This window comes from Balaenoptera acutorostrata, chromosome 1 (genome assembly GCF_949987535.1).
Source record: "Balaenoptera acutorostrata chromosome 1, mBalAcu1.1, whole genome shotgun sequence".
Taxonomy (NCBI): domain Eukaryota; kingdom Metazoa; phylum Chordata; class Mammalia; order Artiodactyla; family Balaenopteridae; genus Balaenoptera; species Balaenoptera acutorostrata.
Window position 1 is genome coordinate 13,468,633 of NC_080064.1, and position 16,764 is coordinate 13,485,396.

Here is a 16,764-nt window from a genome sequence, read left to right on the forward strand (position 1 = left end):
CTTTATTAGAATATTCCAGCAGGGCTGGGATTGGCGGGGCCTTCAGGACCAGCAGAGGGCAGCACCTGCCTGTCAAAAGGTCCAGTGGTGCTGCATTTCTCCTGGGGGCACCTTGGAGCTCTCCCCACTCAGCCTCCTTCTCCTTCAGTCTGGCTGGAGTTTCCATCAAGGCCCATGAAAGGGCCAGGCCATCTCCTCACTTTGCTGTCCTGGCCAATGTGGACAGGGAGAGACAGACGGGCAGATCTAGCTCAGGAAACAGGCCCCAGAGAGCCACCAGGCATGGGGTTTGGGGCAGCAGATGCACAAGGAACAAGCAGCTGGTGGTTCTCATTGACAACCCATTACAGAGGGAGCCCCCAGACCGCGGACCCAGCCCTCTGGTCCTGGAGGGGTCATCTGCAGAGGGGCTCTGTTGACCTGAGGATCCCCCTCCATCGTGCTTCCCTGGGGGATGCACTTACCGTCCCCGTGGCCTCGGGCAATTGCGTGTCTTCCGTGGACCTCATTTTCCCCATTTGTAAAATATGAAGTGTGGGCATTAGTGGTTTTCAACAAATCTTATCTGGAAGTTGCCTGGTTTGAAAATCCCTCTGCTGGCCCAGAGTTTCATTCAGGCCCCTTTTAGCCAGAAGTTTCTAGGAGAGCGATGGTCAAGTGCGAGTGCATAGGAGCTGCCTGGAGAGGAACCTGCCCCTTTTCTGGCTCCACTCTCAGGGGCCTCACTCGGGGCCTGAAGGGGACCCAGGAATCTGCAGGTTTAACAGCCCCTCGGGTGGTTCAGACCAAGGTCTTGCTGTCAAATGTCAGCATCTCAGTCACCTCGACACTTAACCCTGTGTGTGCCGTCTGTCTCTGCAGCTTGGGGCCCTGGTCCACAGCCCTGTCAGCTGTCCCCTGGTGGGCTTCTCGGCTGTCAGCACCTCCCTTCCACAGGGCTACCTCTGGGTGAGTAACCCCCAGGCCCAGCCAGGGATTCTGGCCTCAGGGCATGAGCAGGGAGGGTGGCACCCGGGGCGGGTGCTGGAGAAAGCTGCCTGCCTGTGGCCCCCATTTTCTGCACCTTCAACCAGCAAGGTCTTCCTGGGAACTTCTGTGCCAGGCTCTGTGCTCAGAGTTGGCAGGTGTGACCTCACCAGGGACAACAGAAAACCAAGGGACAAATAAGCTCACTTATTTGTGAGCTTGCAAATGGCCTTGGTACCATGACGGAAATGAACAGGAAGCTGTGTGGAGTATCTGGATGGCAGGGTCTTCGTTCCGGGAGTCAGGAGGCAGGGCTGCCTATCTCTTACGGAGATCCCAGCCCACCTTTCTGCCCATGGGGTTCCTGGCAGAGCCTCCCTTGATTCAAACAGGTGTTCCCCACCCCCCATGCTCCTGGTGGTGCAGATTATGGCCTCCCATAGATTCCCTGAGGTTCCAGCCTCACCACCCCCTCTGGTCATCCTCTAACTCCTCTTGCTTATTCCTGTCTCCAGGTACTTAGGCAGGGAAACTCTGGCTTACCCTTCAGAGTTCAGCCCAAATGTTCCTTCTGAGGGTGATTTGTTCTTCACTGTTTCCTCAGTGTCTAGCACATGATGTATCCATCCATCCATCCATCCATCCATCCATCCATCCATTATCCTTCCATCCATCCATCCTTATAATCTTCTGTCCATCCATTCATCCATCCTTCCATCCATCCATCCATCCATCCATCCATCCATCCATCCATTCAACAAGTATATAATGAGTGCCTGCCATGTGCTAGACACAGAGGTAAAACAGTGAACAGGACAGAGAAGGACATTTTAAAGAGCAGAGTGTATGCTCACTATTTGTTGGTTGAAATTCACCCTGGAGATAAGGAAATAGAAAGCTGACCGGGTATCTAGTCCACCTTAGTTCTTTACCTGATTTCCTTTGGGTCCTGAATCTAACTTGTTGCCCTGGCAGCTGGGACCGAGCGACCTTCAGTTACAACAGGATATGTGTGGGCAGGAGGGGGGACGTTTCTCTTGATACCTAACCCCAGTGGCAAGTAGAAGTTTGGGACGGGTCCCTGGGAGGCAGGGGCTGAGCTCTGCCTCTGCTCTCATGGTTCTCACCTGATGGCCTCTCTGGGTCTCTGCCCCAGGTCGGGGGCGGGCAGGAGGGTACAGGGGGCCAGGTCGAGATCTTGTCCCTGAACCGGCCCGCGCCCCGCACGGTCAAGTCCTTCCCGCTGTTGGCCCCTGTGCTCTGCATGGAGTACATTCCGGAGCCGGAGGAGGGGGAGAGCAGAGACGGAGACAAGAAGTGCTCGGCTGCTGACGCCTCGGCTGGAGTGCACCCCACCGTCTGCCTCGGGCTCCAGGATGGCAGGTTAGGGGCCTGGGGAGGAGGGGCTGGAAACAGCCTGGGGCAGGGCTGGGCAGGTGTATCGGGGGCTGTCCGTCTAGCTTTGGCTTGTCACCCACCAACATTCTCCATGCCTGGTTGAGAGCAGAAAGGGGGAACCAGGGATGCCCAGTGTCAGGAGCTGCTCGCACTTTAACCAAGACCCTTCAGCGGCTGCTTTGTGCAAGCTGGCTCCCTTCCGGGTAGTGTGGTACCGAGGGCAGCCGCTGACTTCAGTGTCACAGAGCTGGGTTTGGACCTGCTGTTTCCTCATGCCATTTAACTGCTCTGAGCCTCAGTTTCTTGTCTGTAAAGTGGGTGTTAGCATGCTTCCATGCAGGGCCGCTGTGAGAGTCCACTAGGACATGGGACATGTGAAGCCTTCAGGTCCCTTCTCTGTCATTGACAGCATCCACCCATCTGTGGCCTCAGTTAGCTTTGCAGGGCAGGTGGGCGTCCTGGGTGTGCCCGGGTTATGAGACCTGCTGGCAGAGGGGGCTCCCCCAGTAAGACCCTCCCGGAGCTGGTGAGTCAGCAACCCTTCGTTGCAGCAAGGGGCACTCCCGCCAGAGTTTAGCCTGCTGGAGGGTCCAGCCGTGTGGATGGAGGATGAACATTCATCCCACTTAAATGGAAGGTGAAGATGGTGATGAACAAGACCCTGAGATGGGCTACACCCCCATGTCCTCCTCATAGCTCCAAGCTTTTCACGCCTGTCCTAGAGTCGGGGGAAGTGGGGAGAGAGGATGTTTCCTGAGCACCTACTGTGTGCTGCTCCCCGGGCCAGGGGCTGTGAGCCTCACAGCAGCCCCACTATGAAGTGTTTCCCACACAAGCAGCTGGGGGAGGAGCTAAAAGCTAACATACGTAGAACCAACTTGGAGACACTAGAGGCTCTGTGATGTCCTGGTCTGGGTCCACGGAACCCAGGGGTCTGGTGAACACTCTTTGCTTTTAATGAGATCAAATTCAAACACATAAAATTCACCACTTTAACCATTTTAAATCGTATAATTCAGTGGCTTCCAGTACATTCATGATGGGCAACCATCACCACTACATAGTTCTAGAACATTCTCACCACCCCCAAAAGAAACCCTGTATCACCCCCCTTTCCCTGCCCCAATCTCTGGGAGCCAGTAGTCCACTTCCCATTGCTCTGTATTTGTCTTTTCTGCACATTTCAGGCAAACGGAGTCACACAGTGTGTGGCCTTTTGTGCCTGGCTTCTCTCACTCCCCATAACATTTTCAAGGTTCACCCACGTAGCACATGTCGGTGCTTCATCCCTTTTTATGGCCGTGAGGTAGGCATCACGGCCCCGCTTTTTGGAGAGGACTGAGGCTCAGCGGTCCAGGTCAGTCAGCTGGACGGGGCACGTCTGGATTCACCCTCGGGTCTGTGTGACCCTGAAAACTGTTCTCTTAGCCCCTCTATTGTGCTGCATCCAGAGCCCCCTGTTTTCCACGGGCACCATCCTCTAAAGGCCACCCATGGAAAAGTCCGAGCATCAGCCTGTTCACACAGCAGGGAGGCTGGCTGAGCTTGGTTGGAGGGGCTCGGAGCCTCTCACCAGGAGGGCACGTGGGGTGTTGGCACCTGGGGGGCTAAGTGAGTCACTCGACCTCTCCCCACAGCATCCTGGTTTACAGCAGCGTGGACACGGGCACCCAGTGCCTGGCGACCTGTAGGAGCCCAGGCCTGCAGCCCGTGCTCTGCCTGCGACACAGCCCCTTCCACCTGTTTGCCGGCCTTCAGGATGGGACCCTCGCCGCGTACCCCAGGACCAGCGGTAAGGATGGGGGGCTGGGGGGCTGGGGGCGATGGGGGCAGCCCTGGGCCCTGACGGAGAGCCACATCCTGTACCAGAGCATCTGTGGGAGGCAGGCCAAGGAGGCAGCTCAGAAAAAAATCGGGGAATCGAAGTGCTGGGGAGATTGGAGATCCCTGATCCCCACAGGAACGGGGTGCTCGCTACCATACAGGCAGCTCAGCCCATTGGCGGGAAACTCTGCTGGATAAGAGCGGGGTCTCTGGGCTCAGCTAGATCTGGCTTCATGTCCATGCTCTGCCCTGATGACAGCTGTGTCCATGGGTGAGCAGCTTCTCCTCTGTGCCCCAGTCTCCTCATCTGTAAAATGGGAATAATGGTAACACCCACAGCTCATGGGTACCTGTGGGGTAAAAGATTCAGTGAAGGCAAAGCATAGGACCTGGCACAGCGAGTGCCCAGTGGGGTGAGGCATTTCAATCTCCATTATTTTATTAAGTCATCGATGGCACAGATAATAACGTCTGGAGGGCAAGGCTGACAGTGTTTGAGCTGCCGTATGCCAGGATGGGGTGAAGTGCTTATGCAGGCACATTATCTTAATTCTCGCCACGACCCTTGAGAACTGCCTCCCCTTTACGGATGCTGATGCTGAGACTCGGGGAGGGACACGAGGGCTGTGGTCCCCTGTCCCCTTGTGACTCGTTCAGCTCCCAGTCCGATGACGAGGGCTGGGCAGAGCAGAGAGCTGCCCCCAGCACCCCCAGAGATGGCTGATGTGCTGAAGCCTCAGCCTCCCTCCCCCTCCCATGCGCCTCTAATTGCTGCGTCATCACAGCCTGTTGCAGGGCTATAAACGGATATTTGTACTGAGCTTATTTTTTTTTTTTTGCCACTTGGCACTGTGTTGGTATTTTAAATTAGCTTTCAATAAGGCATTTATAGTTTTTAATTAAAGGGGGTAGAGGGAGGGGGAAAAAATCCCTCTCACCGTCAGACAGACTGTGCGTTCAATATGGGCTCAGATCTTCGGAGATTTAGATCAGGGGTTCTCAGGGGACTTTTACCCTCTGGCTCCCACGGGAGACTGGGAGCCCTGCCCTGCCCGTGCTGGCTTCTCAGCCGCCAGTTTGGCTGCCTCCAGCCCTTTCCGTCTTGGTTCCTGACTCATCAGTTTGGGCGTCCGGGTTGGGAGGAGGCGAGGAGGTGTATCGGTTTGCTGGGGCTGCCATGAGAAAGTACAACAAACTGAGTGGTTTATACAGTGTAATTTACTGTCTCACATTCTGGAGGCTGGAAGTTCAAGATCAAGGTATCGGCAGGGCCGTGCTCCCTCGGAATGCGCTGGGGAAGGATCTGTTCCAGGCCTCTCTCCCAGCTTTGGGTAGTTCCTTGGCTTGTGGCATCATAACCCCCGTCTTCATGTGGTGTTCTCTTTGGCTGAGCCTGTGTCCAAATAGCCCTTTGGAATAAGAACTCCAGTCATATTGGATTAGGGGCCCACCCTCCTCCAATATGACCTCATCCTAACCAATTACATCTGCAACAGCCCTGTTGCCAAACAAGGTCACGTTCTGAGGTACTAGGGGTTAGTTAAGACTTCAATGACTGAATTTTGGGGGACACAATTCAACCCATAGGGGGATGGGGTCTAACCATTGGCTTTCAGCCTGGGATTGGAGCCTGGTGGTTTGTCAGAACCAAAAGAGCCATTGGGGATCATCAGATGCCACACCCTCATCTTCTGGGTGGGAAGGGACTCCCTAGAGCCCCACAGATGAGCCGAGACCTGAACCCAAGTATCGTCCCTCCAGGGCTGGCTGGGTGCTGTCTTGCCTGGAGGTTGAGATGCTCCACTAGCTGTCCCACCTTGCAAACATTTGTCCCCCAAATATTTACTGAGCACCTACTATGCACCATGGATATGGTGGCCAGCAAACCAGATGTGAGCCCACCCTCACAGTTTATAGAGGGAGACAAGTTAAATTTATAGATGAGTCAAATGAGCAGGCAGGAAGCTTACAATTACACATCGTGCTGAGGGTCCTAAGGGGAGGAAGAGGGTGTCGGGTGAGAGCCTGACCCCCTGTGCGTGGGGTGGGCTGGTTGGCGAAGGCCTCTCTGAGGAGCAAGACCCTGAAGGTGAGGCCTGAAGAAGGAGAAGCGGCCGGGCTAGTGAAGAGTTGGGGGAACAGCGTTCTTGCCGAGGGAAGTGCATGTGCAGAGACCTGGAAGCAGGAGAGCGGTTGGTCTGCTGGGGAGGCTGTCTTGCTGGACAGTAGCCGGGGTGGGAAGCGGCACCAGGCAGGGTCCGGGAGTCGATGGACTGGACCCTGTGGGCCTTGGGTTTGTCTCGGCCGATGGGGAGTGGAGGGAGGTGTTGGGAGTGGCCGAGCACTGCGGCTGGTGGGTGGAGTGGACGTAGGCAGGCTGTCTGGGAGGCTGCCACAGCCAGCCGGGTGGGGGAGTCTGGGTCACTCTGTCCATGGGAGCCCACCCTCTGGCCTTTGGTTTGGCTTTGGCCAGGGAGGCCTCTGGGAGAGACCTTGGCCTGGTGCCTCCCCTTCCTATGGTGTCCTCCAGAGATGGCCAGGGCAGGAAGGGGGCTCTCAGGACCACACGCCTTTCATCTGGGCTGCATGTGGCTGGGTCTGGAATCATCAGCCTGGCCCGTGACCCAGCCGTGGGGCCTCGGATACCCCTCGGATACCCCTGCTCCATCTCAGCCCCGAAGCTGGAGCTGGGAGCTGCTCCCGGGCCAGCCTCCCTGTCCTTGGGCCCGCAGAACCCACCTCTGGTGCCCCATGGGGATTGTGAATAATCCAGACCCTTATTCTGGGCGCGGAGCAGATACTGGTGAGATATCTGTCAGTGTTCATATGACAGGTTTGCCGTCTTGCCTGGGTTTGGCTAAGACCAAGACCAGATAAAACTGGCATCCCTGGCCCAGCTTTGGCTCACTGGAGAAGGGCAGGACCAGAAATATTAGGTGAAACAGGCAGAAACCAACCTGGGGACCTGCTGAGTCCTGGAGGTCCTGTGGAACCAGCAGCTGTGAGGTGACTGTGAGGATTTTAAGGTCACCAGGCCGCTTGGAGTCCTGGGCTGTCAGAGCTGGGGGGGCCTTGGAGTCCAAGCTCCAGGTGACAGATGGAGAATCCGACTCCATGGCAGTGTGGCCGTGGCAGTCAGTCTGCTGCCCCCAGGAGCCTCTGCTTATCAGCATTCATTCCCTCATTCATTCATTCAGTCGCTCAGCAAATACACGTTCAGTGCCCACGAGGTGGCGGGCACTGTGCTGGGACATGAGCCAGGCGACCCCTGCCCCTGCCCATCCTGTGCTTGGGTGGAGCTGCCTGGACCCCCTCTGTCCGCCCCCACCCCCGGCTCCGAGCAGAGACAGGAGCGTGACCAGGCCTGGGTCGGGGTGTGGGAATGTCCCTGGTTAGATGCTGGGGACGTGGGCCAGGGTCACCCCCCGGAGGAACCGGATGATGGAATGGGTGAGTGATGGTCTGGGGCGTGGTCAGGCTGTCGGGATTGGGTCCCTGCTGTGAGAGAGCGGGCCTGTTGCTGCTGCTCCTCTTGGAGCCTCAGTTTCCTCACCTGTAAAATGGGGATGAATTCAGCCCCACCGCAGCGGGTGGTTGTGAAGGCCAGGTGCAGTCAGTCACACAAGTGCCCAGAACGGAGCCTGGGCACAGAGACTCATGCCTGTTACCTTTCCACCATCATCATTGTTACTGTTGTTATTACTTCCGGGGTACCAGCTGCCCTTTGGGCCCCCCTTGATCTCAACAACTTGCACTCTGTGTCCTAACTTCTGGCTGCGGCTCGATCTGGACCCCCCAAGGACACCGGCTGGGCTTTGTCCCCTGCAGCCTGGGGGAGGAGGGACTCCCGCCTCTTGAAGGTGCTTTTTGCTGAGACAGGGGCTTCATCTCCGTTCATCTGGCGTGAGAGCTGATGCCGGGCCCAGCTCTCACGAATGGGCTGTCATGCAGTGGGTGGGTGTGAATTTGTAGGTGCGCGTGTGTGTTCTGGAGCATGTGTACCTAGAGCCACTGGTGGGCAGGGAGCAGGTGGAGGGATGGATCCCCCAGCAGACTTGGTGGGTAGGGTTCTAGCCCTGCCCAGAGCTCACAGTGAGTACGTTTAAAGTCTTAGACTTGTGGCCTGTGGAGGCTGGGAAGAACCTTAGAGGTCAGAGTTCTGTCCCCTTGGGGTACAGATTGGAAAACTGAGTCCCAGCAAGGAGAAACCTCTTGTTTAGGGTCCCACCATGGGCCTTCGAATCAGGGACTCCTGTCCTGTGTCCTTTTTGATATAATGATATCGGTATTATTAAATTTCATCAGTTAATCATTCTATCCTGGAGTCAGGACTCTCAGGAGACACCCAGCAGGTGGAGGAGTGGTCAGTGCACATGTGACCCTCAAGGGTATCAGACCTTACCCCCTACCCCAGGCAGCCGTGCTATTCCAGGAAGGTACAGAGTAGAGGGTGCACGGGCTCTGGTGGTCATCACTGCCCACGGGGTAGAGCTCGCATTTCCGTTTTTGGGGTGTGGTTCCAGTATCCCAGCTGCTTCCTTCCTGGCAGGGGTCTCAGCCCCCACCTTAGCCTTAGTGGCGGGAGCTCCAGCTTCTGGCCACAAGCACTACTCACCTCTGGCCGCTGGAGGGCGCGCAAAGCCTTGCATTTTTGTGACTCTGGTGTCCTGATGGGGGTCAGCGTCCCTTGTGGAGGCCTGGCTGCGTCACGGTCACTCTCCCCAGAGATCTTTGGAAACCCTTGGAACCTGAGAGGGCAGCAGGGACTGGGGAAGGAAGCCAGGACCAGAGTTAGCCGAGTTCCAACCCTGCTTGGCCCACCCTCCTTGCGTGGTTCTGTGCAAGCTCTGGCTCCCTGGGTGTCTGCCGTCGCATCAGTCAGTGCCCTTCCGCGGGCTCTCGTGTTGTGTCAAAAGACAGCCAACAGCCAGAGCTAATGAGCAGCGGGTCCCGTCGAGCGGTGTGATTCGGACTGGTTCTCTAAACTCTGGGTCTCAGTTTTCTCAGTTGTAAAACAGGGATAAGAATAGAATCTTCCACATAGGCTGGTGGGAGGTAATGAAATAATTCATGAAAAGAGTGCCTGGCGTGCCCACGTGTAACAGAATGTGGCAACAGCTGTCAACGCTCCTCACTGGGTGCCCACCCTGTGCTAAACATTCTACACATTTAATTTGATCCCTGCAACATCCGGCGAGGTGTAGGCACGGTTATCATGCCCACTTTACAGGTAAGGAAACTAAGGTTCAGAGAGGTGATGTTACCATCACCCATCCAAGTTAATGCAGAGGTTGAGAGGCCGCAGCTTCCCACATGCTCCTATTCATGGGCTGGAAAGAACTGGATGTGTGTTGGTTGGGCGGGGGCTGGGAGGTGTATTTTCCAACTCTTAGCTGAGCTGGGAGTCTGCCAAGTTTAAGTAGGGCTGAAGGGGAGAGGAGAACCCGCTTGACAGGAAGGGGAAGGGAGGGTGCTGGTGGGGGAATCTGGTCTGTCTTCCATGGGCTCCTCCTGCCACACCCCTCCAGCTCTGCAGACAGCTGTGCTCCATCGCGCCACCCAGCAGCTGGCTCAGAGGGAGGGCCTGTGCCGGGGCTGCTTTGCACCCCTTCCAGGGACGCTGTGGAGGGGGGATGGGAGTGGCCGGGCACTGACAAGCCAGCGGCAGGCTCTGTCCTGCCTCCCACTGCTGACGGTATCTCAGAGGTGCGCCCCACTTCCTGTTCAACCCTCCTGTCCCATCTGGCACCCTGGCAGACAGGACAGCCTCTGGGGTTCTGTGGGCATCGGGTGTAGCTTCAGAGAAAAACCAGTCTCAGTGGACACTGCTCTCATGCCAGGGAAGATCCTTGGCATGTTCTTGGGTGAGCCGAGCATCCCTGAGGGTGGTGGGAGAGAGCCTCGTTCGGTGCTGGGCCAGGTCCCTTCATCTGCCTGTCTTCAGGGATGGTGGGCTGGGGACTGATGGCCTCTCGGGACTTCCTCCTTCCATACCTGGGGTGGTGGCATCTCTGGAGGAGGAAGGTCATCAGAGATCTTGGTAGAGGTGACAGAGTGCCTTGGAGTAGGCGAGAAGATGTGTGAGAAGGCAAGACTCATTTTCAATAAGTTACGGTGTCAGGAAAGTCCTCAGAGACAGTCTTATTCACAGCACCCTCCCCATTTTACAGATGGGAAGACTGAGGCGTTGAGAAGTAGAGAGGTGCACTCAAGGTCCTTAGTTAGCTGCTAGCAGAACCAGGGCCAGGACACTCCCCACCATGTGCCACCTTCTTGGCAGGGCTCTGTGGATGCTGCCTCTTTGGGGAAGCCTCCCTGGATTTCTCCTGTGCAGAGTTGGTTCCTTCCATCTTAACAGCTCTCAAGGCCCTCTGTGCACGCCTGGCCACTTGGGCTTGGCACTTTGTATGGTAACTGCTGTTTAACCCTTTGTTTTCTCCATCCAGCAGAGATTTTCTTGAGGGCAGGGTCTGTGTCTGATTTATTTCTGTCTTCACAGCACCCAGTACGGGGCCTGGCATGGAGTAGGTGCTTACTAGGTGTGTGTGAAATGAATGCACAGAAGAGAGGGAAAGGGAGAGAGGAAGGGAGGGAGGGAGAAGTGGGGAGTACAGCCCCCAGAGCGGGTGGAACATAAACAGAGGCAGATGGGAACAGCCACCATGCCACTGGGGAAGGGGGAGGGGCAGAGAAAAGGGCCAAAAGCTGTCACAGAGCCAGGCTTGGCCCACCGCTGTGGCCCGTGGTTCCCGAGGGTTGAGGAGCCCTGGGCCTCTGACCCGTTTGCCATCCCCCACCCCCTGCTGCTGACCTGCTTCCTTCCTGTCCCTCCAGGAGGCGTCCCCTGGGACCTGGAGAGCCCGCCCGTGTGCCTGACTGTGGGACCTGGGCCCGTCCGCACCCTGCTGAGCCTGGAGGACGCCGTGTGGGCCAGCTGTGGGCCCCGGGTCACTGTCCTGGATGCCACCAGCTTGCAGACTCAGGTACCGGCCCTGCCTTGTGGCTCGTGGGTCCAGGCCCTGGGAGGGGGTCATCTCCGGGCACACCCTCGCACACCTTCTCGCATTCTACCTGGCACTGCTCTCGGCTCCCAGCCGCGTCTCAGGGATCATCAGAGTTGGCTGGGCAGCAAGAGGGGGCCAGGATCCCCGTGGGGCCCCGCCCTCTGCCCCGCCACGCACCCTTGGGGCTGCTGTGAGGGGAGGGATCCCCAGCCCACTGGGCAGTGATCCAGCTCCTCCGTTGTGTTTACTGCTCCCTGTGGAGGTGGAGCTGGGGTCCCTGCGCTCCCACTGGTACCCAGGACCCAGCTGTGCTGAGGGGATGGCCGGTGTGGACGCAGCCATCCTGGGCGCTGGGCTCTTCAGACAGTGTGGACGTGGAGCCTGCTGGGTCCTGCCTTGTCCCGTCATCAGCACTGCTGGATCCTCAGCCCTGGGATGAGGGCCTGGCCCAGGGGCTTCTTCCCATCCCCGCGTGCCTCCCTGAATGGTATTTTGGTGATGTTTGCCGTTATTTGATTTGTTTGGATTATCAACTTGAAATGAGCGGCCACCAGGCCCAGAGGGGAGCTGTGGGTGTGGGCTTGGGGTCAGAACAGACAGGCCCCCGCGTGCCTCCACGTCTTCTCTCGCCCGCTCTGTCCTCTCTCGTACAGCCATACATCAGCTACTCAACAGCCAGGCGACTGTAAGATCCCAGGGGATTGGGGCTGGGTCCCAGATCACACTGTCCTGGTTTGGCAGATGGAGAAACTGAGGCCCAGGGAGCTGTGGGTGAGCTCTGAGACCCGGGATTGAACCTCAGGGTCCCGGCGCTAACTTTCCCATCTTTGTTGAAGCATGAGGTGCAGCGTTCGGAGCTGTGCACGCCTGGCTCTGCCTTCCGGTTCCCCCACTCACCTGCTGGGGCCTTGGGGGGCCCCGCCTGTGAACACAAGTTTTCCCATCTGTAAAAGGGGAACAAGCATCCTTTCCCTGCGGTCCTTTCGCCGCTGAGTGAGATAATGCTTGGTCAGTGCCAGTGCCAGGAGATATTTGATTAGCAGCTCTTCTGGGTGCTGGAATGGGAGGTGGGGTGAGAGGCAGCGCCGTGGGCAGAATCAGAGGATTTGGGTTTTGAACTATAATCAACCTTTGAGGAGAAGAGGGCTGGGGGCTAAAGGTGCCGGGGCTGCCACCCTTGAGGGGCTGCTTGAACAGGACCAGGACCTTCGACCTCACTGGTGGGGCTGGGCCTGGCCAGAGGGGGTGGGCTCTGGGAGGGGCCCGGGAGGCGCCAGCAGGAAGGGCACTGCTGCCTCCCCCACTCCAGCTTCTGGATTTCTTGGTGCTCTTTCCCCAGGCAGAGCTGGAGTAGGGGCGGGGAGCCCTGAGCAGCTGCGGCCACAGACTCCCTTCCCAGCCCCTGGTTCTCTTTTGGGGGCTTCCCTGCTGCCCCGGACCCTGCCCTGTCACTTCCCTCAGGGGCCTCTCACCTTCTCGGCCTTCTGCGAGGAAGGTGAGAAGGGAGAGCTGGCTCCCCAGGGCTTTTGAGGTCCCCAGCTGACCTGGGTCTCAAGACATTTGTCAGGAAAAAGGATGAGGGCCCCCTGCAGCCCCTGCCCAAGCATCCCTGCATTGTCCCCACGCCAGGCCCCGTGCCTTCCCAGCTTTCTCGGCTGGCAGCCTGCGCAGGCTCTGACTCAGCCAGCAGCTGAGCCCTGGGGCCCAGCTTAGGGCAGCGGTGAGAGGGAACAGGGCCCAGCCCTGCCCTTAGGAGGCCTCCAGTCTGATGGGGGAGACCCAGCCCTACTTTTGGGGACCTCCATTCTGATGGGGGAGATTCAGCGCTGCCCTTGGGGGGGCCTCCTGTCTGATAGGGGAGACACAGCTCTGCCCTCTGTTCCCATATGGGAAAAGTGAGCCCAGAAACATGAAGAAGCCAAAAGCGGAGTGCAGAAGAGATGGGAAGGGGCAGGCTTTCAGAGCTCCCTGTTGGCCAGCAGACATTCTCAATGCTGCCAGCAGGGGAAATGGGACAGGAGAGGGAGAAGGCAGCCGAGGAAAGTGGGAGGCAGGATGTGAGCTAAGAGTTGTTTTCAAGGAAGAATCTTCTAAGGAAGGATCCAGAGGCCGTAGGACCCTGAAACCACAGGCCTGTGGGAGCAAAGTGGCTGCTGGTTGTTGGGGCAGGCGGTGTGGGCAGCAGGGCCTGAGGAGCTGGTGAAAGCTGGGCCCCCAGGCGGCCCCTCCCAGGGCTACGAAACTTTCCGGAGGGGGAGGAATTGGGAGGCATCATCAAAGACAGAGGCCCTGTCCCTGTCCTGGCCATGCCCACCTCGGGTCTGCTGGGCACCCCACTCCCTTGGAGGCGACTGATTTGCCGGCAGCCTGCTTCAGATTGGGGAGATCCTTGCCCCGCCAGGCTGTGCACCCTTGGACAAGGCACTAGGCCTTCCTGGGCCTCAGTCACTTCATCTGTAAAATGGGATGACAGCAGTACTTTGTAGAGTTACAAGAGGACTCAATGGGAGGGTTTATATAAAGGGCTGTTTCACACAGTGCCTGTCACATACTAAGTGTTGGATGAGCATTGGTTATTGTGGTAATTGTTTGCCTAACTTAAGTCCTTATTGGTTTGTTTGGAAAATCAAGCTGCTCCTTTAGAGTCGGAGGTGTTGGTGGGTGTGGGGTGTGTGTCCGCATTGCAGGTCTGCCGTCCCCTCGCTTCGCTGGCTGGAAGGCTTCCTTCTGCTGACAGCTGTTCTAGGAGCTTGAGACAGACGGACGAATGGAAGGATGGGGCCCAGGCCAGGCCCTTGCCGATTTCAACCCTCACCAGCTGCCGTGCAGTCCCACCCAGGCTCTGCAGCTCAACTCCAGCCCCACTGTCCCTCGGGCCAATCGGCCATGAGGCTCCAGCCTGAGGCTGCAATGATTTAAGATTAGTTCTGGACCAGCTGCCCTTAAGAAGGGGATCAATATGACCTTTGCCCTGCTCTGCATACCTGGAGGGCGTCGGGAGGGCACTGGGTGGAGGCAGCCGGGATGGAGGAAGGGGTGGTGGAGGAGGCTCTGCAGCAGGGCAGGAGGGAGCCCAGGCACCCCCCCCCACCCCCCCCACCGCCACCATCCGCAGCCGGGGAAATTGTAAAGTTTGTGCGTGGCGCGATGCGGGTGGCTCGCCTTCAGTACACACAATCCTTTGCACAGTAACGAGGCGATCGCCATGCATATTTAATAAAACCTCGCTTCGCTGCTGCTTGGGAAAGAGGAAGCCGGCCCATCTCTGTGCCGGGGCTCTGGCTGGCTGCTGCTAATGATCGCCGGACCCGGCCGGCAGCTCCACGCTCGGCTTGGTGGCCAGAGGACCCGAGGAGCGGCCTGTAGACTGGGCTGCTGTCCAGGCAGCTGTGGTCCTGAAGGGGTGCCGAAGGCTCAGCACACGTCCTGCAGCGGCAGCGTGCCTCAGCTCAGACGAGGGACATTGCTTAGTGGCAGCGACGTGCTAGACTCTCCCCCAGGGCTGAGAACCCCTGTGGGGACTGGAGCGCCTCAGAGCTGCCTAGGGCTCCACGCCAGGGGCCTAGGAGTGTCCTGTCAGCCGAAGTGTGGTCGCGTGGCTCTGGCCCAAATGCAAAGGCATTGAGTGTTCATCCAGGGATTGTGTCAACTCTAAGGACCTTGCCCTTGTTTCTCCCACCCCCCAGGAAGTAATAATAACCAACATATATTGAGTGTGTAGTGCGGACCAGGCATGAGGTTAAGTGCTCTACATGTATTAGCTCATTTAATCCTCAAACCACCCTGTGAGATGGGTACTATTATTATTTCACTTTACAGATGAGGAAATAAGAGTCCCAGAGAGGTTAAGTGACTTGCCCAAAGTCACACAGCCAGAAGGAGGCAGAGTTGGGATCTGAACTCAGGCCTCCGACTGAGTTCTGAACTGAGGCATCTTTTTTTTTTTTTATACATTTTATTTATTTATTTATTTATTTAGGCTGTGTTGGGTCTTCGTCGCTGCACGCAGGCTTTCTCTAGTTGCGGTGAGGGGGGCTACTCTTCGTTGCAGTGCACGGGCTTCTCATCATGGTGGCTTCTCTCGTTGTGGAGCACGGGCTCTAGGCACACGGGCTTTAGTAGTTGTGGCACGCGGGCTCAGTAGTTGTGGCTCACAGACTCAGTTGCTCCACAGCATGTGGGATCTTCCCGGACCAGGGATTGAACCCGTGTCCCCTGCATTGGCAGACGGATTCTCAACCACTGCACCACCAGGGAAGTCCCTGAACTGAGGCATCTTAACCGCCGTGTTGGCTGCCTGGGTGGACAGAGGCTCGGTCCCCTTTGAGCTGCATTGTCCCCCTGCAGTTTCTGTCCTGTCCTATGTAACTCTCGGGCAGTGTTATTGTTTAAGTGCCTGCTTTTTCCACCAACACATCTTCTGGGCCAAGGATTGCACCCTGTTCATTTCCCCATGTCCGTCTGGCTCACGTAGCTCACGTAGCAGGTACTCTAAGTAAATAGTAAATAGTCGCGGTGGACAGATGGAAGGTGTCCTGATTTGCAGGCCTTTTGTGCAGGGAGTTGAGGGGGTGGGCACAAGTGAGACCTGCTCTTAGCTCTTCAGGAGCTCGGAGTCCAGTATGGGGAGCAGACCCAGGATGGTCAGTGCCAGCCAAGTGGGAGGAAACCTGTGGGGTGGGGCCTGGGGGCAGCGCGAGGGGTTCCAGACACGGGGAGGAGGGACAGGACAGGGGAGATTCTCGGAGGTCAGGACCCCTGAGCTGGGCGGGGCAGGTGAGTCAGCTGTGATGCTGAAGGGGGAGAGGAGGCGGGGAGGATGCCCTGAGCAGAGAGGGCACCGAGAGCCAGGCCCGAGCAGAGCCAGCCCCGTGCTGTGTGGGATGGGGGTGGGCGGCTCCCCGGCAGGAGTCTCTGAGCTGCCGCCTCCATTAGGCCCACTTGGCCTCTGCCGGCAGCCCTTGACCTTGCTGAGCCCGTCCTGCAGAGCCGGTGCCGCAGTCTGTCTCTGGGCTTGATGCTTGCCCACCAACTGCTTATTCAGCTCCTTGATCCCAGCAGAGGCAGCAGCGAGGCCTGTTAAATAATAATGTAGCTCACCATGGCCTGTGTCAACACCGCATCGTCCATGTTCATTATCTGGATCGCCACCTTCAAAGTCTAATCCAGTTGTCTGGAGTTCATTTTAACTGATCGCTGGAGGGGAAGTCGGCTGTGGGATGACCTGCTGCATCTTAATTTAAAAAAAAATGAGTTAGAGACAGGCCGACAGGAGGCCTTCGGCTTGTGGGGTGCGCTCTGCCGGGTCGGCCTGGTCAGGGCACCGGGGCAAGGCTGCTCCCCAACACAGCGTGTGCTGGGGTCTCCGTCACCCCGGCTCAGGGGAGGGTGGCAGTAGCGACAGGGAGGGGCGCTGGAGAAGGGGCTGGGCTGCGAGTGTGCTTTATGCGACTGGGTCCTCGCGTCGCTGCGGGGGTCAGCTGGGCCCATTGTGCAGATGGGAATGCCGACTAGAAAGCAGGCCCTTGACTTGTGGTCTGTGACCTCTGCTCCCCAGCCACGCTGACCCCTC

The 16,764-nt window shown here is 57.7% G+C and overlaps 1 protein-coding gene across 8 annotated transcripts in view; it reads left to right on the top strand.

Annotated features, from left to right (window-relative positions):
• ARHGEF10L (Rho guanine nucleotide exchange factor 10 like) overlaps nucleotides 1-16,764 on the top strand; it is a 145,051-nt gene that overhangs the window by 105,162 nt on the left and 23,125 nt on the right. For all 8 annotated transcript variants that reach the window (XM_057549406.1, XM_057549427.1, XM_057549422.1 and 5 more), the window contains 4 exons: nucleotides 862-948; nucleotides 2,123-2,349; nucleotides 4,002-4,156; nucleotides 11,023-11,171. In XM_057549406.1, coding sequence (XP_057405389.1) covers nucleotides 862-948; nucleotides 2,123-2,349; nucleotides 4,002-4,156; nucleotides 11,023-11,171 — 618 coding nt within the window. The remainder of the gene's footprint in view (nucleotides 1-861; nucleotides 949-2,122; nucleotides 2,350-4,001; nucleotides 4,157-11,022; nucleotides 11,172-16,764) is intronic.